Source organism: Gorilla gorilla, chromosome 22 (genome assembly GCF_029281585.2).
Source record: "Gorilla gorilla gorilla isolate KB3781 chromosome 22, NHGRI_mGorGor1-v2.1_pri, whole genome shotgun sequence".
In the NCBI taxonomy this organism is placed as follows: Eukaryota; Metazoa; Chordata; class Mammalia; order Primates; family Hominidae; genus Gorilla; species Gorilla gorilla.
This window is the reverse complement of record NC_073246.2, coordinates 6,571,780-6,595,847: the sequence shown is the minus strand read 5'-3', so window position 1 is coordinate 6,595,847 and position 24,068 is coordinate 6,571,780. Positions and strand designations below refer to the sequence as shown.

The window sequence follows — 24,068 nt, the reverse complement described above, 5'->3', positions numbered from 1 at the left end:
TAAACGCAGTCAGGCCAGCCCGGAGCGTCAGCCACACTGCGGTGCCCACGATGCCCAGGGTGAGCGCCACGAGGCGCAGGAAATTGGCTAGGGTGGGAGCTCACTGGTAGGCGGCCCTGGAAGTCAAAGATCTGCTGCTCCAGTGCTGCCACCAGTTGCAGGCAGCAGAAGGCGAGGAGCGAGTGGCACCCGCGTACTCGCCCATCGCGGACCTCTTTATCCAACCTTCAATAATTATTCTTTTTATTATATTCAATGATTATCTACTTTTCATAGAGAGCAGCTGTCAGTCCAATAACACACTTAATAAATGATATACCTAGTCCTCAAGGTTAACAAACACATGAAGACCAGCCCAACACTGAAAATCAGTTTGCAAACCTTCGCTATGTCTGATGCCATTCCTAAAAATTTTTAGGGACAAGTTTTGTTTGTGGTAAACAACATAAGGTGGGGTGTGTGCTGAGCCCAAAGCTGACCGATTGCTCACAATTACTCATAACTACCCATTGACTTGATTTTATCAAACTTCAGACAGTCTTGTCTCCTCTCCTCAGGCCCCTGGACCTTGGCTCACCACCTAAGACTGAACAAGCACTAAAGGACAGACCAGCCCGCTAACAGCTCACTCCAAAAATGAGCGGGACTCCCAGAGAAACTATTTTTATTGGAGCATCCTGGTTTTGCCACCTGCTCACCCCGCTGCCTGTCCTTCTCTCCAAGGAGGCTTCTGCCAGCCCTGCTTGTCCTTCCCTAGAAAAGGAAAGCCTTTTCCTGTTTGATCCTGAGACACCTGTAGATTGAGTTTGGAATATTCTCCCTATTGCAACAGTATTTTTGAATAAGTTTTATTTTTCCCTACCTCTGGTTGATTTTTAATTAATACCAGTAAGCTTGGATGAAAGCCTGCGCACCTTAGGGGTGTGTGTGTGTGTGTGTGTGTGTGTATGTATGTACTTTAGCATTACCATGAATGTAATAACAGTAAAATCAAACAAACATAGATGGATAAGCAATATGTTGGACTAGTATGAAAACGGCATTGGCAGCAGTGATATGATTTTTTTTCAAAATGGTACGCTTTTTGAAGTGTAATCTTATTTTAACCTAAAATCTTACTATCAGAAAATGCAGTGTACATTAAAATGTTCTGAACTGCTTTTATTCATATATTAAATGGTTGTACTCAAATATCTACAAATTTGTTTTTCACTTATGTAATTGTCTTATAGAATGTTCAAAAGTCATGCAGAATGTGAGACAATTTTCTATTGAATACGATTGCTTTATCATTGCAAGACATCAAACATCCCTGTTTCCCGCCAAATAAATGTACAATAGCAATAAATGTAAAGATGTGTTTTGTAAAAAAAGATATATTTTTGAGTTACAAAACAAGGATTTTAAAACTTGAATTGTTACAGTGAATATGTCTTAATACAGGCCAGAGTCATTTAGGTAAAAAATTACCTCACATCTATTCTTTGCAGTATCACTTAAAGGTGTTTATTTAGCGGCAAAGATTTTTTTTTGTGCCTAGAGGCAGATATTTTGCCCCATGGCTATTTACGGTATGAAACTGTATTTAAATGAGTGTACATATATAAAAGCTGCCATTCTGGCTGTAAACTATTGCAGGTTATCAAGATTAAAAAATAAACAAATAAAAATATTTCTGTTTTTCTATGAAATGTCTTTACTCGAGTCCAAATGTAGAGATATAAAATGCTTGAAATTCATAAAACCAAGTGTTTCACATATTTCAGTTGTGATGGCCTTTGTCCTACTTTTGTTAGTGAAGCAGGCAGACTGCATTTTTTCCCTCTCATACACCTTCAAATGGTGGACAGAAAAATTTGATAAAACTTCTAGGGCATTATCTGATGAAACACATTAAACACTAAAGGAGAAATACAACTTCATTGTTTATAAAAGACGTATAAGAAGGAAACCTACATACATATATCTATCAGTTTTGTATTTTCAAGAAATATTTGCCTTAAAATGAACTTCATTAGAATATGTTTTCTCCCACAGAGCCAAGGAAAGTAAGTTAGACACAGGATCTGGAAGTCTACCTGTGTGATGTAATTACATTGAAAACATTCCACAAATAACGCAGAAATGTATCATTGTGACCCAAAATATTCTCTAAATTTTCTCAAAGCAATGTGGCCACATCTATTATCTTTTACTATGACTAGTCATCATTCCATGCATTTGAACATTACCTCACCCATTTGCAGCCTCCTATCTCTGCAATTAATTATGGCTAACATTCTCAGCAGTCCAAACATCTTGCAAGTGACAGCTTGAAAAAGCCTACCAGAATGATGTTCACTCTGCCACCTGACTAGCTTGTCTTCCATCTAGACATTGCAGTATATAGAAGAGTGCTTTTAGTATTATAAATTTGACCCAACACGTGTTCAATTAGATGAAATCTTAAATATTGCACTACATGTGAATTGGGAAAATGTTAATTTGCTTCTGTAGTTTTAAGTGTATTCTCAGAGGCAGATGAAGACATATTACATCACTGAGTTCAAGAAATAAAGTAAATAGAAGAAAAAAGGTGTTATTTTAGTTTGGTTATGTTTATATTTGAAGTTTTCTTTTCCAGATTTAGGAGAACCTACTAAATACACTGAAAAAAATGTGGTAGCCCTGGGTTAAATATCATACCTTATTTTTTGTTTATTAATCCCAGGGTAGAGTAGAAAAATATGCTCTCTTATATAATATAAAAATGATATGGGGAAAAGAAGTAAAAAATTAACTTAGAGACACCATTAATTAATTTCTTTTATAAATGAAACACTAGATAGTTTCTATTTGTTTTGACAAATAGAGAATATATTTAGAATCAATGCTTTATTTCTTGGAAAGTGGAGTAAAAAATTTAAATGTAGTATTCAGATTGTATTATAACTATGCACTACAGATCACATACATTTGTCTTTTCTTTGTATTAGACATTATTTAATGGTAAGCATCCTTTCAAGGGCTATTTTATATAAGTAGTAAGGTATCTGGAATTTCTGAAATAATAAAAGTGACCTAAATCACTGTGTTTGGTAAATTCACCATATCCAAATAGCAGGAGGGGAGTGCTAGAGGTAGGGAGGGGAATGCTCATGTTCTCATTATTCCCAAACAGATTCTTAAAGTCTTCTCACTGGACACATGGATGCACCTCTGTAATACCCAATGTCTTAGCCACAACTGTCTGCACTTTTTAATGAGATACATTTCAACATTATTCCTTGTCACCTCAATATCAGATACTTTCTCATGTAATCTTTTACTTCTGAGGAGTTGAATTCTTGATCCATAAACTGAATCCATAGCTATGTATCTGTGGATTTTTTAAATTATGTGAAAATTTTGTATATGCATTTTGTATATGCATTTTTCAGGGGAAAGTATCAGATCACCCACCTGGTGATTGTAACAAAACAATCACTCCTGTTGATATTTAAGTCTTAATTAATTAATTCAGAAAAATTTGCACACACCTTAAGGTCAGATAGTATTTTGTACCCTACATATAAAAACTCCTTTTTTTTTTTTGAGATGGAGTCTCACTCTGTTGCCCAGGTTGGAGTGCACTGGCATGATCTCTGCTCACTGCAAACTCCGCCTTGGGAGTAATGAATATAATAATAAGGAAATATTTTAAAAATTGTGAAGATTACCAAAGTGTGAAACCAAGACACAAAGTGAGCACAGGCTGTTTGTTAAATGGCACAAATAGACTTGCTTCACCAGGGTTGTCACAAACATCTCATTTGTAAATAAAAGAAAAAAATGTTCCTATCTGTGAAGCACAATAAAGAGAAGTGCAATAAAATATGTTTGTATTAATTTGGTTAACTTTATTCCAACTTAATGTAAATTAGTTTTAAAACAGTTTATAAAATTCTAAAATGAACCTGGCAAATTTAGAGCAATAATAAAATGATTTAAATTAGAAAAGCCTTTTTTAAAAAGGATAAATAACAAATGTCTCATTGGAATTATTAAAGTTGTTTCAAGTTCAGCTCTGAGGTTCTTAGAAACTAAAGTAAAAAAGTATGACCAGTTTCTGAAGTCAAGATAAAATCATACAATCTTTAACTTAGAAAATTATCTTCTGTGTTGTGTCCTAAGCATAAACAAATGTAAGGACTTGCCCTGACACTCTGTAAGTAGTTCCACTCCAATACACCCTGCAGAAATGTTTCCTGGCAAGAACAGCAAGTCAGAAGCCTTTTCAGCATGGCAAGGAGGGAGAGAGACTATGCTATTAAAAAAAAAAAAAAAGATGAGCAGGAACAATAGCATCTTAGACAAGTGAGAAGTTTCAAAAGAGACATGTATAAGGAGAGCAGTTGCAATTATAAGGAGCAAAATATGGAATGATGAAAAAAGATACTTTAAAGAAAGTTTTCCTCAGTACTTTGCAATGCACTTGCCACCTTCTGAAGAAAGCTGGCTCCTCCTGGAACCTTAGGGTATTTGGACCCATGCTTTGGAATGGGGTGACCATCTGCATCAAGCTAACTTAAATCCAAATTTGTGTGCATAGGATAAGAATAATTGGGTTAAATAAAATTCACTTTTAATCTAAAATGTCATTCATTAGTTTGACCAACTTTCCTTACCACTGGACACTTGGTCCTTGTCTTGTTTGACAGGGTTGTCAAACAAGGTTTGTTGTTTCCTTCTTTGAAGGAAAGAGTCAGTGTTTCTTCCATTCCAATGCATCCACTTGAGGAATTTTTAATAAAGTGGGCAATGAATGGGCAGCAGAAGAATTTACAGGCCTGCTACTCAAATGCTAAGTAATAAACCCTGGAAATTCTAAACTCGTTTGCATGAAGACCTTGCTTATTTTGTAACTATTATGTATTATCAAACGTATACTTAATTCTTTGAATGTGTTAGTATGTGTTCAAAGTACACCTTAATTTTATATATACATATATTTAAATTACATAAAATAAATAAGCCACTAAAAATTTTTAAACATTTTCTTATATTTCCTTTCAGTATTTTTATGTGCATGCATCTGTACTTGGTAATATTGCTGAATGCATGTTTGCATTGACAAAGCCTCTCCGCTTGCCCAAACTCTAGTCAGGATCCTCTAAGCCTCCTCTCAGCCTCAGCCTTCAGTGTTCATCCTAGTCTGGCCCACATCTCTCAGGTTTAGGAAGAAACTTGCAAAGAATCCCCCACTCTCAGTACTGATCACCTTTGATATCTGATCAAATTTGTTATCTCCCACCACCCTCCAGATGATTTCTGATCAGTCTGGCCTGCCTTCAGTAAGAATCCTGTTCGATCTGTTTAACCCAAATCCCCTTTGCCCCTGATGTTTCCTCTTAGTATCCCCAGTTGAGCCAATTTTTAACCATTAAAAAAATCTTGGAAAAATTAAGTTCAGATAGGTTCCAGAGTGCTTATGTTCATTTCTTGGCTTTCTGAAGACCTGGCGTATCCTCTTTAAATTGCCTCAATACAAGAAAATACAAAATGGAAAGAAGTAGACATTAGAAATTGGAAAAATGGAGAAACACAGGAATGAACATAAGTTTCTATTTCAAGTAATTAGGTAAATTGTAAGGTGTTTATATTTAACTTTTTCTCATTAGCTTTAGCCCCTTGAACCTTTGAGAACATGTTATTACTATATTTATCGAATGTCATATTTTTTATTTTAACATAGAATGGTATTTTCACTCAAATCTCTTGAAACATATATTTATAGTCAATAGTTAAATTTTATTTAATATCAATTGTTTCTTTTTATTAGTATTTTCTTAAAAAATAATATTGGCCCAACGCAGTGGTTCACACCTGTAATCCCAGCACTTTGGGAGGCTAAGGTGGGCAGATCACTTGAGGTCGGGAGTTGGAGACCAGCCTGAGCAACTTGGAGACAACCTTTCTCTACTAAAAATACAAAAAGTAGCCGGGCGTGGTGGTGCATGCCTGTAATCCCAGCTACTCAGGAGGCTTGAGGCAGGAGAATTGCTTGAACCTGGGAGGTAGAGGTTGCAGTGAGCCGAGATCGCACCACCGCACTCTAGCCTGGGTGACAGTGCGAGACTCCATCTCAAAAAAAAAAAGAAAGAAAGAAAATGCCAGACATTTATTGAAGGGCTAGAATGGTATAGTGAAGTGTTCTGAGTCAGTTGGGCTCTGATTGATAAAGAGCTTGGCATGTTTGAAGGACAGCAAGGAAGCCAGAATAGCTGGAGCATAGCAGCAGGGAGACAAGTGCCACAAGATGAGTTGGGGAAAGGTTTGTCTTTTAAGTGCTCTGAGAAGCAATTGAAGATTTGAAATAGAATAGTGACTTGCTTGATCACATTTGTACTTTTGAAAAGTTCCTCTGGCTGCTGTGGGGAAAGGCTTGAGTAGATGCAGGGTGGGAGAAGCATAACCAGCAGTAGACTCTTGTGGCAGGTTAGGTGAGAGATGGTGGTGGCCACGACTGGGCTGCTAGTGGTGGAAGTGACAAGAAGTAGAAGGATCGGAGACAAAACTTGAAGATAAAAAGTCTTGAATTTGCTGATGATTTGCATTGACGAAGTGTTGGGGGAGAGGACTGAAGGAGCAGAGGAGAGTGACAAGGGACTGGATGCCATTTATAAGGATGGGGAAGACTGGGATGAAACCGGTTAAGGGAGAAATTTTAAACATGGCAAAATTAAGAGGGGTTTTATGTGAGAAAATGGAAATGCTAAGAAGGAAGTTGAAAATCCTGCTAATTTGGAGATCTTTGATTAAAACTAGAAATAAGAATGTGGGAAGCATCAACTTCCAAGATGCCCTCATTGTAGATAACACCATTTAGGATCTAGGCTCAAGCCCTGGGAAACTCCAGGGCTTCGGAAGTCAAATAGAGGAAGAACACGTACAGGAGATGAAGAAAGATTAGCGAGGAAGTCAGTGAAATATCCACAGGTGGGCTGCTGCCAAATCCAGCAGAACAGTATGCCAGATGTTAGGAGCATGAGTAAAATGAGAAAAGAGAAATGGCTTTTGACAACACTTCCCTACTAATAGTAGGGAAGAAGACATATGTACAGATTCAAGTTGATTTCAAATTATGAAAGTGAGGTAATTGACCTGCAGTGTTTGCTTCTCAGTGAAATCAGCATAGTGATTACCTGAGCTAGGTTAGAGATTTGATGGGTAAGAAAGAACACCTGAGGGTAATCCTGGAAGGGAAAAAAATAAAGTGTTTGCTGGAGAGAATGAGTTGGATTGCTGGACTTCAATGTGTGTGGGTTGAGTTTGTGACTTAAAAATGAAACCAGTCTATTGCTTGTGTGGCTTTTCCAAAATACTGTTATTCCATTATCTATCTCTTACCCCAAGAGTAGTCACATTCTTATTTCTGGTTATTTTAATTCCTGGTATTTGTATGTGATTAATGAGATAGTACTTGTTAATTTGATGATATTCTAGAAACCTGGAAAGTACTATGTACCTTGTCTTAAGTTTTGGTTACTTGATTGGTAAAATTATGCATGCACCATTGAATTACCTAATTCAAAATATATTCTTTTATTGTTTGACATTTGTCTTGTTTTTCTTTAAAATGTTATATTTGTGGAGTAAACATTTTTCTTTATTGCTGTTTAGCATCTTCAGATTAGTTCAGGGTATTGCTGAATGTGGTTGTTTGGAAGTAAAATGCTTTAGTTTTAGTTATATAGATTTTAATAAGATAATACTTTCTATATAATTTATCAGGTACTTTAGGCATTTTAATTTGCAAATTTAGGACTATTTGCTTTAACGTTTCTTCACTTTTGTCCATTGGATGTAATTTCCATAAAGTATTCATTTCTCTAAGTAAAAACCAAAACCAAACCGACAACTAATGGTCACTGAAGAAAGAGTGATTAAATGCTAAGGTTATAATGGTATTTGCATTTGAATGTTACCAGCTCTCTACAGTGTAAAGTTTATGCATTTATCGATTGCTTATGTTTCTCATTGCATTCTTTGGCCTACTGGTTTTGGTTGTTTATAGCTATAGAATATAGAATTCCTTATGGTTATCCATTTCTCCTTTTAAGTAGAGTGATAGTTGTTAGAAGAAAAATAACCCCCCAATACTTTCTTCTAGTGTTAATTCTTAAAGTGTGATTGACTTTTATTTACTTTTTGGTGCAGTAATTGCAGTTCATGAGTCAATGTTGATATCATATAAACCTTAATTTTTAAAGTTTCATTGTAGTGATGTCTCTGTAGCAGCAAACATTTAAGTTATTTAAGTTATACTTAAATGTTTAAATCACTGTTAGAGATTAGCTTATTTTGCCTTCCTTGAAGCAATTTGTCCTAAATTTCCATACGTTTGCATTTGTTTTTGCTGTTCTAAAATTCCTTAGTTGCTGGATTTGACCTTTTATGTTGCTGAGTTTTACACATCTATTTTCTCAACTGCCATATCCTAGGAGGCTTGGAGTACCCATAATACAGTGAGCCCACCTTCCTGGTCCCCAGACATTTCAGAAGGTCGGGAAATTTTTAAACCCAGGCAGCTTCCTGGCAGTGCCATTTGGAGCATCAAAGTGGTAAATAAAATTGCATTTACATTCATATATCATTTCTGTCTGATTTGTTTTGCCCTACTGGGTGTTAAGAATTAAATCTTTCTTTTCTAGATTGAGCTTCTAGAAACACTATTTAAATCTAAAAATTTTAATGTAAAGAAATAATATGCTTGCATTTAAAAATCAAGTATACATTTTTAATACCTCTTTTTATGGTTAATTCCTTTTGTTGTGATTACTACTGGTTTTATGAAGGAGAAGTCCTTGACATGTAGACCAAAAGGTAATTAAGGACCTTTTCATTCATGATATCATAAAACTTTGTTGCTTAGAAAAAAGCAGAAGAAAAAACTCCATTAATTTATTATGTTCTCATGGAGAAGAAATAGCAAAATTGTGGCAGATTTCATTGTCTGTTTAATACCTTAAAATGACAAGGCTTTTTCCCCCATGACATTGGTTGATGGCTCTGCCAGTCCTTGAAGTGAGTTAAGTAGTGTGATGCATTTTGAAGAGAAAAAAATTAATTTGAAAAAGTATTAACTCAAAAGTTAAAATACTTCATTGACTGGAGATGACAGTTTTTCCTCATATTCTATATTTAATATTCTGGAATATGGCTGTTTAATTCAGACTAATCAAGGATTTTAAGGAATTCTAGATTATACTTTATTTTCTTTCATGACTGGAAGAACTATTTTTTTTTAACCTCCCTACCTCCCCATGATATCATCCAAGATATTGAGGTATAAATATACCTCATTTGACAGTTTGATAATATAGATCACCAATTTGTACTTACTTTTTTTCTGGGTCAGCATTTCATGTTTGAGAAAATAAATTGAGAGACTACTGTAGTCTTGATTTTTAATCGCTGACAATTTTTCAAAAATCTTTTATACCAATTTAATAACAAAACAAACTCGGCCTGGCGCAGTGGCTCACGCCTGTAATCCCAGCACTTTGAGAGGCTGAGGGGGCAGATCACTGGAGGTCAGGAGTTCGAGGCCAACCTGGCCAACGTGGTGAAACCCCGTCTTACTAAAAATACAAGGAGATTTAGCTGTGCGTGGTGGCATGTGCCTGTAATCTCAGCTGCTAGGGAGGCTGAGGCAGGAGAATAGCTTGAACCCAGGAGACGGAGGTTGCAGTGAGCCAAGATCACACCATTGCACTCCAGCCTGGGCAAAGAAGCGAGACTCCATCTCAAAAACAAACAAACAAACAAAAAACCCAAAAAACTAACCTGACCCCATCCATCTGTTGTGCAAAGAAGCTGATGCACTTCTCAAAAGGGATCTCAAGGAGAGCAGGGTAAGAGAAGACAGGAGTGGCAGTTTGAAGCTGGGAGCTGGCTGTATTTATTACATCCAAAGGGAAAAAAGCCATTCCTCCCATTCCTTTTGTTCATGTGTTTCTATTTTATGCTTACAGTATCACCATCAATTTTTGACTTGGAAACCATTCTGCTAAATAGGGAATAAGTTCATTTCAAACTATGATAGGGACATCAGTTGAAGATATGACATATTATTTAACTTATGGTGAGGGAAACACCTAAGTATTTTTCTGAGCATCTGGATAATTTTAAATATACATAATTCATCTACTTACGTAGGTGCCAGGTTTTTTCAAGGAGTAATTAATTAGTACAAACAAGGGTGAGGGGGCAGGGAACACCATACTCTGGTACTTAATGTCTGAAATTATCAGGGAATTTAACACATTTTCCAATAGGTTTATTTCTTGTGTAAGAAGTCAGATAAATTATTTCCATTTCAAGTATTTATTATTCAGATTATTTAAAGCAAAGCTTTCACAAAGCCTTTTGTCAGCTTTCCTGTAATCCTCAAATAATTTTTCCTGGCTGGACGCTTTGGCTTACTCCTGTAATCCTGGCACTTTGGGAGGCAGAAGCAGGAGGATCACTTAAGCCCAAGAGTTCTAGGCTGCAGTGAGCTGTGATCACACAACTGCACTCCAACCTGAGTGACGAAGAAAGTTCCTGTCTCAAAAATAAAAGTAATAACAATAATAATAAATTTTCCTCTAAATACAATGGTGAATGAGGTAGAAATGTTGAGTTCATAAGAGAACTGTTGAATAGTGAAGGAAACTGACTTAATTTTAGTGACAGGAAGAATACTGTTACACACTAGCAAAAATGAACTTTCATGCTGATGTAGCAGTACAGAATATGCTTCCAACCCAGGGACGCTGGAGCCAGACTTGCTAGCTAAGCGACCTTGGACAAGTTACTTAACCCTTTTATTCCTCAGCACACTCATCTCAAATGAGGATAATAAAACCTACTATATGGGATTGTTGAGAGTAAAAAATACTTAGATTAGTACATAGTAAGTACTCAACAGATGTTAGCTATTACTGTAATCACCGCGAGACCAGTTAATGAGAGAGTTCTTCCTTATCCTTACTCTATATTGAATACAATTTGTTGCACTTCGAAATATCTGGATAAGGCTATAGTTGTTGTCGTCACCGAGAATGTAGGAGTGGGAAAGAGAAAAATCATGCAAAGGCTTGCTGATAGCGTTCACAGTGACAGCCCGAAGGTATGATTCTAAGGTTGTAAGCATTTTATATTTAGATTTTTAAGTTGTGGAGTATACTTTTAAAGATAAAAATAATAAGCCAGGTCTCTTAATACTTATCTAAAGAAGTGTTTGTATAACATTTAATAAAATGTTTTATCTCAGTGGCATTTGGATTTAAAAATTATTTTGGGCTGTCACAGAATGTTGACTTTTCCTAATCTATTACATAGGGCCGTGGGTCTGGATTTCCAGGAAAGCGGAGACCTCGAGGTGCAGGACTGTCGGGGCGAGGTGGCCGAGGCAGGTCAAAGCTGAAAAGTGGAATCGGAGCTGTTGTATTGCCTGGGGTGAGGCTTGCTTCATGTATATTTTCTCTAATCTAAATGTCAGTTAATGATTAAAATCTCATAGCAAGTTATTTTGAACTTAAGAGTCATATAAATAGGTCAAAATGTTTATTTTACTGTCCTACTTTGCTTTTTTTTTGAGCCTCTGGTTACGTTTTCTTGTATATTTACTTTCTCATCCTTTCTCTTTTCTTACCTTCCTCTTTGACTCCTTATCTTTCTATGCCAACCCTCTCTAAAAAGTCAGTATGTAATATAGTTGCTCTTTAATTTAAAAAATTTTAAGATTGATATTTGCTTACTATCATGTTATGAGTCTTTATTTATATGTGTATTACAAATATATTTGCTAACTACTAGCAAATATTTTATGTAATAACTTTGCTATTTATTAAAATCCTGTTTTTAAAATTCTGAAATGTCATTTTAAGTATAGGAGACAGGTGAAATTGTTCAAGTTTACTACTAAACCAGGAATAAGGAAGCTTAGATTCTCGTCCTTTTTTCAAAAAGAAAAATTTTCAAACCAGGCTTATTGAGGTATAGTTGATATAAGCTATATTTGACATGTACAATTCCATAAGCTTTGATATATACATATACACCCTTGAAAACGACACCACAATCATGATAGTGAATATGTTCATCTCCCAACGTTTCTTCATGTCCCTCTGTAATTTTCTGCATTCCCCATGCCATCCGTCCTTGTCCCCAAGATTAGTTTGCATTTTCTAGAGTTGTATATAAGTGGAATCATACAGAACTGTATGCTTTTTGGACTGATTTATTTCAGCACAATTATTTGGAGATTCATCTATGCTGTTGTACTTGTTAACAGTGTACTCCCTTTTCTTGCTGAGTATTAATAAAACTGTGGATGCACCACAGTTGTAGACCTGTGCACTTTTTTTCTTCTTTTTTTTTTTTTTTTTTTTGTGAGACAGGTTCTCTTTCTAATTCCTGGCTGGAGTGCAGTGGTGCGATCATAGCTAACTCCAGCTTTGACCTCCCACCTCTGTCTCCCAAGTAGCTGGGACCATAGCTGTGTGCCAACACACCCAACTACTTTTTAAAAATTTTTAATAGAGACAGCATCTCACTATGTTGTCCAGGCTGGTCTCGAACTTCTGAGCTCAAGCAATTTTCCCACCTTGGCTTCCCAAAATGCTGGGATTACAGGCGTGAGTCACCATGCCCCAGCCTGTAGTCTTACATTCTTGTAATGTCTTCATCTGGTTTTGGTATCAGCATAACTCCAGCTTCATAGAATGAATCAGAAAGTATATTCTCATCTTCAGTTTTCTGGAAAAGTTGTGTAGTAGTGGAAATGTATCTTCTTATATTATACATGAATTTATTAGTGAAAGCATCTTGGCCTGAAATTTTCTTTGTGGGGGGTTTTTGTTGTGTTTTCTTTTTTTTTTTCTTTCTTTCTTTTGAGATGGAGTTTTGCTCTTGTTGCCTAGGCTGGAGTGCAATGGCACAATCTCAGCTCATGCAACCTCTGCCTCCCAGGTTCAAGTGATTCCCCTGCCTCAGCCCCCTGGTTCACCATGTTGGCCAGGCTGGTCTCGAACTCCTGACCTCAGGTGATCCACCTGCCTTGACCTCCCAAAGTGTTGGGATTACAGGCGTGAGCCACCATGCCCAGGCTGGAGTGCAGTGGCATGATCTCTGCTCACTACAGACTCCACCTCCCAGGTTCAAGCAATTCTCCTGCCTCAGCCTTCTGAGTAGCTGGGATTACTGGCATGCACCAACATGCCTAGCTAATTTTTGTGTTTTGGGTAGAGATGGGGTTTCGCCATGTTGGCCAGGCTGGTCTCGAACTCCTGACCTCAGGTGATCCATCTCCCAAAGTGCTGGGATTACTGGATGAGCCACCGGTGCCCAGCCTGTGGGACAGTTTTTAACAACAAATTGTATTTCTTTAATAGGTACCTATTTAGGTTATCTGTCTCTCCTTGCATAAATTTGCACCTTTCAAGAAATTTGTTCATTTTGTCCATCTTGACAAATTAAAGGAATGGAGTTGATCATAATGTTTCTTATTATTTTAATACCTGTAGAATCTGTAGTGATTTCACCTTCCTCATTCTTGATACTAATAATTTGTATCTTGTCTTATTTTTTTCCTGATCAGTCTGGCTAGAGATTTATCAATCTTATTGATCTTCTTGAGTCAGCCTTTGTTTTCATGGACTTTTCTCTGTTTTCTTTCCTCTTTCTGTTTTATTGATTTATATTCTCATCTTTATTTTTTCCTATCTTCTCACTTTGAGTTTAATTTGATCTTCTTTTTTTGTTTACTCTTACGTGTCCCTGCTTGGAAGGGACACTTGTGAAGTTTAGGTCAGAGCTTTCTATTCTCCTTGGCTTATATCTGTGGTCTAGGAAAATGAAATTTCTATCACTTTCTGGATAAATCACACTATTATCTATGCAGGCAACAATAGCACATATTTTCTCAAAGATTACCTTTGCCCTCAAGTTAGGTTTTATTTTTCTAGCAGTCTAAAGGTCATGAAATAAATTATAAAATAAAAACAGTGGGTTTTCAAGCTAGATGATACTGTTTTCTTTCTTGCGTGGACAATTATTTTAAAATATTTTGGTTTTTCTGCACTTATTATTTAAATATGACTCCCCACCCCCACTTGAATCTAGGGACATTGCAGTTTTCTACTGCAGACTTTGTTTCTGGTTTATACTGGGAATATATTGCTTATCATTTTCAGTGAAAGCATCCACTGGTTAAATTTCCTTTTAAAAATAATAATGGATCTTTACAATTTCTTTGAGCTGCTCAGTGTGTATAATGTGTTGAATTTTCTGTTAGTAGTTGGGAGGTAGAAATAGATACTTTATCTCTATTTTAGCCATTTCCCTAATTATATATCTCAATAGTCTTGTCAATGCATCATTAGTCCTATGACTGAATTAATGATTACTTTTAGTAGTCACTTAATTTCTTACTGATGATGATGATTCTACTTCTGTGAATCATCTTGGATGATTCTCTAAAATCTTAGAAAGCTAATTTTGTTAATGCTATGCATATAACACATCAATACATTTTCTCTATTAAAAAAATTAAAGCGCTATAGGTAGATCAGAATTTACCATTACTAACTCCTCAGTCCTCCTTATTTCCCTGTTACCAGTTTGGTATATTTATATATTAGGTTGATCCATATGAAATTGCCAATATTATTTCTGAACTGATGAAAAGCAGCAATTTCTTATGATTCAACCTATTATATGTGCCCATAGACTACATATAATGACTTTGCAGGTTTTTATATTATAGTGCTATACCTCAAATACTGTTCTGCAATTTATTTTTTCACTCAACAACGTCTTTTGTAATTTCTTTCATGGCAGTCTATACAAGTTTCTACCTCCCTACTTTTAAAATGTTGCATAATTTTCTAATGTTTGGATTTGTCATGGCTTTACTTACTCCCTAATGATGAATATTGGCATTATTAACACTTGTAGTCATTAGAGTTCATATGACTATAAATTGCTCTTATAAAGCATTAGTACTATCCATTAGAACTGCTTTTAGGCTGGACACGGTGGCTCATGCCTGTAATCCCAGCACTTTGGGAGGCTGAGGTGGGTGGATCATGAGGTCTGGAGATCGAGACCATCCTGGCTAACATGGTGAAACCCCATCTCTACTAAAAATACAAAAAATTAGCCGGGCATGGTGGCAGGCACCTGTAGTCCCAGCTACTCGGGAGGCTGAGGCAGGAGAATGCCGTGAACCTGGGAGACAGAGCTTGCAGTGAGCTGAGATTGTGCCACTGCACTCCAGCCTGGGTGACATAGCAAGACTCCATCTCAAATGTAGTCCTTCTATTTAGTTAACCAACCAACCTTCCTTCCTTCCTCTTTTTTTTTTTTTTTTTTTTTTTGGAGACACGGTCTCACTCTGTCACCCAGGCTGGAGTGCAGTGGCATAATCTTGGCTCACTGTAACCTCTGCCTCCTGGGTTCAAGCGATTCTCCTGCCTCAGCCTCCTGAGTAGCTGAGACTACAGGCATGTGCCACCACGCTCGGCTGTCTTTTTTTTTTTTTTTTTTTCGAGATGGAGGCTTGCTTTGTCGCCCAGGCTGCAGTGCAGTGGCGCGATCTCGGCTCACTGCAAGCTCCACCTTCCGGGTTCACGCCATTCTCCTGCCTCAGCCTCCCGAGTAGCTGGGACTACAGGCGCCCACTACCACGCCCGGCTAATTTTTTGTATTTTTAGTAGAGACGGGGTTTCACCGTGTTAGCCAGGATGGTCTCGATCTCCTGACCTCGTGATCCGCCCGCCTCGGCCTCCCAAAGTGCTGGGATTACAGGCGTGAGCCACCGCGCCCGGCGCTCGGCTGTTTTTTGTATTTTTGGTAGAGACAGTATTTCACCGTGTTGCCCAGGCTGGTCTCCAACTCCTGAGCTCAAGCAATCCACCCACTTTAGCCTCCCACAGTGCTAAGATTATAGGCATGAGCCACCACACCCAGCTGGTTAATCTTCTTTCAGTTGTTCCTCAAGAAAAGTAATTCAGTTGTTTTATGTTTTGACCTTGAACATAACCTGTTGTGTTTCAACTCTGTCTTTCCAGGCTTAGGTTATAAGCTTTTTAAAGAAACAGGATTGTATTTTATGATTTTGGCAGTGCCCTTCTTGTCTTCTTTCTACAACTTCTAGTTCAGAGCTTTATTTTGTTTCATAATCACTCTAGAAATTATTAACAAACCAGTGGGTACTTAGTTGATTTAGTCAAATAGAACTAAGTCCAGACTGAACAATATTGGTTGATAATCATTTAGCTGATACTGAAATTTGGATGTTATTAAAAATAATATTCTAAAGCGGTGCTAATAGAAATATAATGAGAACCACATGTGCAATTTAAAACTTCCTAGTAGCCACATTGAAAAGTTACAGTGAGCTGGGTGCAGTGGATCATTTGAGGTCAGGAGTTAAGAGACCAGCCTGACCAATATGGTGAAACCCCGTCTCTACTAAAAATACAGAAATTAGCTGGGCATGGTGGTGGACAACTGTAATCCCAGCTACTTGGGAGGCTGAGGCAGGGAGAACAGCTTGAACCAGGAGGCAGAGGTTGCAACGAGCCGAGATCGCGCCATTACACTCCAGCCTGGGCAACAAGAGTGAAACTCATCTCGAAACAAAATAAAGGTTATAGTGAACAGGCGAAATTAATTTTAATGCCTTCCATTTTGACCGATATATCTAAAATATTACCATTTCAACATGTAATATGTAATTACGTGCTGTATTTTATGTTTGCAGGACATCTCAGTTCAGACTAACTACATTGCAGATCCCAAGTGTGTGTCATTAAAATAGTGATAGATTTGTGTGTGTACATACTTATAATATTATCATTTATAGTTTCTTGATTAGAATTCTGCATAATCAAGTCCTACTAAGACAGGTTTATTATATTTTCTCATTACTTCTTGGTCTAAAGGAATTCTACCTCTAAAGAGAGAATGAGTTGAATAATAAAATGTCATGACTCCATTTTACTGTAGTATCTTAGCATTAATATTTGGAATTGTTATTCTAGACCTTAGCAAAAATATATGTTTTGATTATGAATTTTCTGAAGCTTTCCAGTTAAGTGTAAAACAAGTGAAAAATATAACTTTGTATTTTGTGTATTTTGCTTTTTATAGGTGTCTACTGCAGATATTTCATCAAATAAGGATGATGAAGAAAACTCTATGCACACTACGGTTGTGTTGTTTTCCAGCAGTGACAAATTCACTTTGAATCAGGTTTGAACTTGACAATTTACTGTCTTCCTCATTGAATTCCTCCTTGTACATTTCTGCTTTATCTCATATACACAGAAGTGATCCAATATTTAGCTATAGAGCTGTATTAGTTAAGAAGGTATTTTTAAAGTAAAATTTGTAGGTTTGTAGCTTAGTCTCCATTTAAAATATATTCTGTTTTCTTAACTTCAGGATATGTGTGTAGTTTGTGGCAGTTTTGGCCAAGGAGCAGAAGGAAGATTACTTGCCTGTTCTCAGTGTGGTCAGTGTTACCATCCATACTGTGTCAGTATTAAGGTAAACATCCTTAAATTGAGTTAACAAATAAGTATTGAATTTTTATTTGGTTTTAGTAGTAACATGAGCTCCCATTTCTCACAATTAAGTATTATGATTATTAAACATATGTGACAGTATTTAAGTACTTTAAATACTGCTTTTAAGGGTTTCCTATCTCAAGAAATTTGCTTCTCTATAAATCTTATATTGTACTAATATCCTGCTTTTGCCTTGAAAAAGTAAAACATAAAAATATATGCATTTAATTTAAAAGACAATTTATACTATTCACAAAGATTTTAGGTTTAGCTGATTCATTTTGTCTGTTGATTTATAAAGCTGAGAACTGGAGTATTTAGTAAAAAATTATTAGCCCATTCTGTTCTTTCCCACATTCTCTCTCCTCTGTGCTCACTCATACACAAAATGACATTTTCTCCTTACAGCCAAAAGAAACAAAACAAGTGTCATATTTAATGCAATTGGTAATAATCGAGAGTCAGCACTGCTCACTTTCAAGCATTTCAGGATAGAGGCTTTCTGGGGAACCTTTTAAGTGGTATCGTGTGCTTGGTTTTAAATATGGACAGGTCTCAATACTTCACTAGTTGTATCTAAGGTTCTTGGTTTTATCTTTTTAAGAACTCAGTCTTAATAAAACTTACATATTTGAATAAAGTGTCATGGCCACTGGAAGCAAGCATGGAGGTATAGCTGTACAGCAGAGGTCTTAAACTGTATACTCCACAAGGAAATCTTTTCTAGTATTGCCATACCTTGTAATATAAATACTAACCTCAGTTTCAATAATAGGTTGTGAGTCATGAGTGATTTTTATACCATTCTCCCTGCCCTTCAGACATCACTGTGTTATATGATTGTCAGTAAAATGTCAGTATAGTAAGCAAATCAACATTATCTCCTTCAGAATTCTTTGTTGATAACTACACTAGTATTTATTTTATAAGGTAATACAGGTTTTTGTGAATTTAGGAATCAAAATGAAAGATTGTAATTAATACTATCCAAAATAGAAGACTGGTACGGTTAATTTATGTAGTTTTTTAAAATTAGTTGCTCATGGTATGTGACTGAAAAACACAGAGTATATAAAGCCAATTAAAGATGGAGTTATATATGCATAAAACATGTTTCTTTTCTTCTTTGTGCTTTATATTCTGTATAAAAGTAGCTGCTATCATTAGATTTTGTTTTTTAGAATACTTAATGTTTTGGACCTAAGGAAATTTAATAAGATCCCTTTCAAGATAGTAATATATTTCTTTTAACCCATCCAACAATTACCGAATTCCCATTTTACAGATGAGTACGACTTACATAAGTTAAGATTGGACAATTAGTGCACTATCAGACACCTAGTTATTCCTGTTTTTAAAAATTATGTGTGGTTCCTTTTACACAACACTGTTTTGGACAGTATAGAATACTGCAGTCTCATTGACAAATACAGCAGTATCTAGAAATATACTAGGGATATGTGAATTGGCTCAGCTTGCATTTTTATTGCAGGAGGCAATTGTTTGTGGATAAGCTTGATACCTTTGAAGCTTCTTTTTAAGCTTGCTGGGGCAAGTCTAGAAAGCCTTCACTCTAAGGTGGATATTTTCAAACTTTATGGTTTTAGAACCTTAACACTCTTTAAAATTACTGGGGATGCCATAGTTTTTGTTCATGAGGATTTTAACTATGGACTAATCAGCATTTTAGAAATTAAAACTAGGAACATTTTGTAACACAAGACTACAGAAGCACAACCTGTACAATGTCAGTGTAATATTATGATACAACATGTAGCTTCTATAAACACCACTGTATAATCGTGAATAAATTAAAGTGAAAAAAGGCAAATTAAATCTTAGTATTATTTAAACTTGTTTTAACTTTACAGACCCACTGGGGTTCCCTAGTCCACATTTTGGTAGCTGCAGTCCTAGCATTAGTTTAACCCTATACTTAAGACTTGGCCTTTCTGGGATCACTACTGAATTCTACCCCCTGTTCACCAGTGTCTTTGTACTCTGACTGGTTGTGCTTCACTTGTCCTTGAGCCTTTTGCAAGCTCTGGTAATTGTGCAGCTTTCAAATTCCCAGTAGATGTACTTTCCCCTGGTTGTGGGTCTTTGGGCTTCTAGAAGTACGGCTTGGTGTTCCACCAAAGACTTCAGGGGATCCTTTGTAGATTTCTGGAGCTCTTAGTCCTTATTGCTTCTTCATTTTGAGTACTGTGTCCTGCAAATTCCACTGCCTCACCTTCCCTAACCTCAGCGAGGCCATTGATTGTACTCTGCTGAGGTTCTCCCTCCCTGGGCAGCGTTCTGGAAAATGTTTCTAGGCAGAATATCATAGGACACCCTGAGTGTTTCCTTCCTCTCAGAGACCACTGTCTCCTTTACTATGTGTTGTCCAATATCTGAAAACAGTTGTTTCATACACTTTGTCGAATTTTCTACTATCTTATGGGAGAACAGGCTGGTCCCATCTACTCCATTATCGTTGAAGCATGTATCCGTATTAGATTATAAAACATATCTGTAACAACTTTGGACATGGTACCATGGATGGAATCCTGGATGACATCTTATTTGAAAAAACTTTTAAAACTAAGGCTAAACTGGTTCAACAGAAGAAAAAAATGATAGTACAACCCCAGTACCTAAGTTAAAAGGAAATTTCAAAGAGGGAGAAATTGTTGAAGTGTTGAAGTACTAGAAGTCAAGAAACACAAACACTAATGTTTCCATTAGATTTGAGAATAAGAAGGTCTTGACAAGCCTGGCTTAAGCAGTTATGAGTGGATGTGGGTGTAGAGACCAGACTGTAGTGTTTTGAAGAGTGAATATAAGTGGAGAAACTTGAGAGTTTGGTTGTAAAAGGGACCACAGGTATCTGTGAAGAAAACTTAATAGGAATGAAGATAAATATTTTAAAAATTCTGCCACTAAACACCTCAGATCTGTCTGCCACTTTGTCTTCAGGTCATTGTTTAAGCCAGGGTCAGGCAGACTGGCCCACAGACTAAATCTGGCCCATTTCCTGTGTTTGCAAATAAACTTTTATTGAAATATGGCCATGTTCTTTTGTTTACATATATTTGTAGCGGTTTTTGCATTACACTGGCAGAGTTTTTATAAAGTTGCAACAGATCATATGGCCCTCAAAACTTTGTGTTTACTCTCTGGCCCTTTATTGGAAATGTTTGCTGGCTACTGCTCTAAGCCACCCTGATCTTACCCCAGGCCATTTCCTTCATTTGGGCAAATAATATACTAACTTGGTAATCTAAGACAAATTCTTAAAAATCAATAAGCTAATCAAAATAATAAATATACATGTTTAAAAATCAAATGACATTAAAAGCCTTGTAATGGGCCGGGTGTGGTGCCTCACACCTGTCATCCCAGCACTTTGGGAGGCCGAGGTGGGTGGATCACTTGAGGGCAGGAGTTCAAGCCAGCCTGGCCAACACAGTAAAACCCCATCTCTACTAAAAATACAAAAATTAGCCGAGTGTGGTGGCTCATTCCTCTAGTCCTAGCTACTCAGGAGGCTGAGCCAGGAGAATTATTTGAACATGGGAGCCGGAGGTTGCAGTGAGCTGAGATCACACCACTGCACTCCAGCCCAGGCAACAGAGCAAGACTCCATCTCAAAAAAAAAAAAGGCCTTGTAATGAACAACCAACTCTTGTCTTACTCTACCTCCACATCTGAGGCAATCACTTTTAATCTTTTCAGGTCTTTTTTCTTGTGGTTAATGTTACAGCTCTAAATAATCAACTGGTTTACTGCTTTATCAATGCTAGATTTTGTTGACTTTCTGCTATGAATAAATAAATTCTGATTTAGGTCTTAAAATACACCTCCTTCCTTCTCCCAATATAGTTGTATTACTATGTTTAGTTCAATTAATAAGGTGTTGGTTATGACTCAGTAAATGTTCACTGCAGATCTAAACAGTATACTATGAGTTTCTTTTGTCTTTCATGGAGTTTTTAATAACAAGAAAGTAATAGTGACTCTCCATTCGTTCTTTGTTTTTGCCTACTATAGAACTATCATATAAGATTATTTTTTAAAGTACTGTTTTTTTCTGGGAGAAGTCCTACCCTCCTTCTAGACATTCCCTTCTCCTGCTCTGATATGTGCCAGTGGCTTCTGGGTGTGTTGTTCTCATCCTTAAACTTCCCTGGCCTGATGTTCTTTGTTGGATCTGTTGATTTATAGATCCCAAGTCTTCCTTTCCTTTGTAATACATCCTCATTCTGTTCCGCATATCTCTAAGTAACTTTATTAGAAGGAGAATGAAGGAGCTGAATTTTGAGTCTTCCTGTGTCTACAACGTATTCTGTCTTCACACATAGTTGCTTGTGTAGCTAGGTTGAGAATTGTACTTTGAAAAGTATTTTCCTGTAGAATTGGAAACTTATACTCTTCTAGCATCTGGAGTTGGGAAGTTTTGTGCCATTCTGATGGGTGTTCCTTTGAATTTAACTCTTTTATTTTCTTCTCTGGTAGCTTTTAGGCTTTCATGTACCTCATGATCTGAATTTTTATTCTGTACGCTCATTACTTGCTGTTTCATTATAATGTGGGCACTTGATTGGTTCTGTCTGACGATCCTAGTCTTTTGAGATGTTAAAGAAGTTCCGCAATCTTAATATTACATGGTGTGGTTTCCTTCAGGAGTTTGTTAGGGATTTGGAGATTCCCAAATATTCTGCTAACTTATACCCTTGAGAGAGGGGAGGATAAACAGAGGAGTGAATGTGAACTTCAGAATTCCTAGCTTCATAGTCTAAATAGAAATCCTCTAAGATCATAAAATGTCCCTAAGAACTCATGCTTTACATTAATTTTTTTGGTATTTTTTCTATTGATTCTAAGCATGGAAATGTAGATGGAGATTTTGTTGATGTATTTTCAAATTATGTATCAATAATAGTGAAGCTTACTTGATTTCTTTAAAATCTGGTCACTATATCTATAAATATAGTGGACATTAAATGTACAGCATAAGGTAATTATGTGGACTTTAAAAAGGCATTAAAATATGTGCCATTTTCTATTATTCTGCTCAGTAGGCTCCTAAAAGCGTGTATGAACATGCCCAACCCAGTATTGGGCCTCCGTAGGTGCTCAATAAATGTTAGTTGATTACCCCTTTCTGCTTCTAGGTACATAAGCACCATATTAATTTATATAGTATATTTGATTATGTTAGGTTAATGCATAAATCACATGGATTGGTTGTTTCTTTTACAGATCACTAAAGTGGTTCTTAGCAAAGGTTGGAGGTGTCTTGAGTGCACTGTGTGTGAGGCCTGTGGGAAGGCAACTGACCCAGGAAGACTCCTGCTGTGTGATGATTGTGACATAAGTTATCACACCTAGTGCCTAGACCCTCCATTGCAGACAGTTCCCAAAGGAGGCTGGAAGTGCAAATGGTTCTCTAGGGTTTGTTTGCCTTGTTAGTCTTTCAAGTTCAGAGCTTTTTCATACCACTTTAGTTTTTAAAAATTAGCCATACCTATTTAATTGAATAATACACATATTCTATGATAGATACCACTAATCAGAAAAATTTTCACATACACATTAAATCATTAGCCCCATTATGTTCGTATGTAGCTTCCTGAATTACAGTAACTGAATAACTAAGAAAATAAAATTGAGACTTTTCGGGGGGATTTGGATTTCAGGTGTGTTTGGTGCAGACACTGTGGAGCAACATCTGCAGGTCTAAGATGTGAATGGCAGAACAATTACACACAGTGCGCTCCTTGTGCAAGCTTATCTTCCTGTCCAGTCTGCTATTGAAACTATAGAGAAGAAGATCTTATTCTGCAGTGTAGACAACGTGATAGGTATTGTGCTATTTTTTCATCTTTGTAAAGCTTTTCTCTCTGAAATGTAGCAAAAAAAAAAATGGAAAATAGCTTTTCCTTAATCACAAGTTTTAGGTACAGAACTTTTTGCCTTGTAGATTTTTAGTCACCTAGAAACTTACAGAATTGATTTCCTGTTTTGAATTCTCAACTCCAGACTAAAGTTCTGTTTTGTTTTGTTTTTAAATTTAGAGACAGAGTCTTGCTCTGTCGCCAGGCTGGAGTGCAGGGGCGCTATCTTGGCTCACTGCAAACTCCACCTCCACCTCCTGGGTTCAAGCGATTCTCCTGCCTCAGCCTCCGGAGTAGCTGGGACTACAGGTGCATGCCACCACGCCCAGCTAATTTTTGTATTTTTAGTAGAGACGGTTTCACCATGTTGGCCAGGATGGTCTCCATCTTTTGACCTTGTGATCTGCCCACCTCAGCCTCCCAAAGTTTTATTATTATAGGCGTGAGCCACTGTGTCCACCCAAGACTAAAGATTTTTAATTTAGGCCTTTTTGAGGGTTTAGGAATCCCTTGAAATTAGATGGAGAATTATTGCCTTCATCTATGCCGTTTCTTATGAAGGGTTTCTGAATCTTTTAATAGATTATAAAAAATATCTAACACTTTC

General features: G+C 36.7%; 1 protein-coding gene across 1 annotated transcript; it reads left to right on the top strand.

The window, feature by feature from the left end:
* Window positions 1-5,552: 5,552 nt before the first annotated feature.
* Window positions 5,553-23,371, top strand: LOC129530485 (histone-lysine N-methyltransferase 2C-like). The gene is made up of 7 exons (XM_063702802.1): window positions 5,553-5,591; window positions 8,463-8,582; window positions 11,347-11,463; window positions 17,164-17,265; window positions 17,458-17,562; window positions 22,827-23,008; window positions 23,264-23,371. Exons 1-6 carry the CDS (start codon window positions 5,553-5,555, stop codon window positions 22,953-22,955), a joined length of 612 nt encoding a protein of 203 aa, XP_063558872.1. The 3' UTR covers window positions 22,956-23,008; window positions 23,264-23,371.
* The last annotated feature ends 697 nt before the right edge of the window (window positions 23,372-24,068 follow it).

Coding starts and splice junctions, on each gene's coding strand:
- LOC129530485 (XM_063702802.1), top strand. CDS start 5,553: ATGGAGAAACACAGGAATGAACATAAGTTTCTATTTCAA. Junction 5,592..8,462: donor AACATAAGTTTCTATTTCAA/GTAATTAGGTAA, acceptor GCCATATCCTAG/GAGGCTTGGAGTACCCATAA. Junction 17,266..17,457: donor ACAAATTCACTTTGAATCAG/GTTTGAACTTGA, acceptor TCTTAACTTCAG/GATATGTGTGTAGTTTGTGG.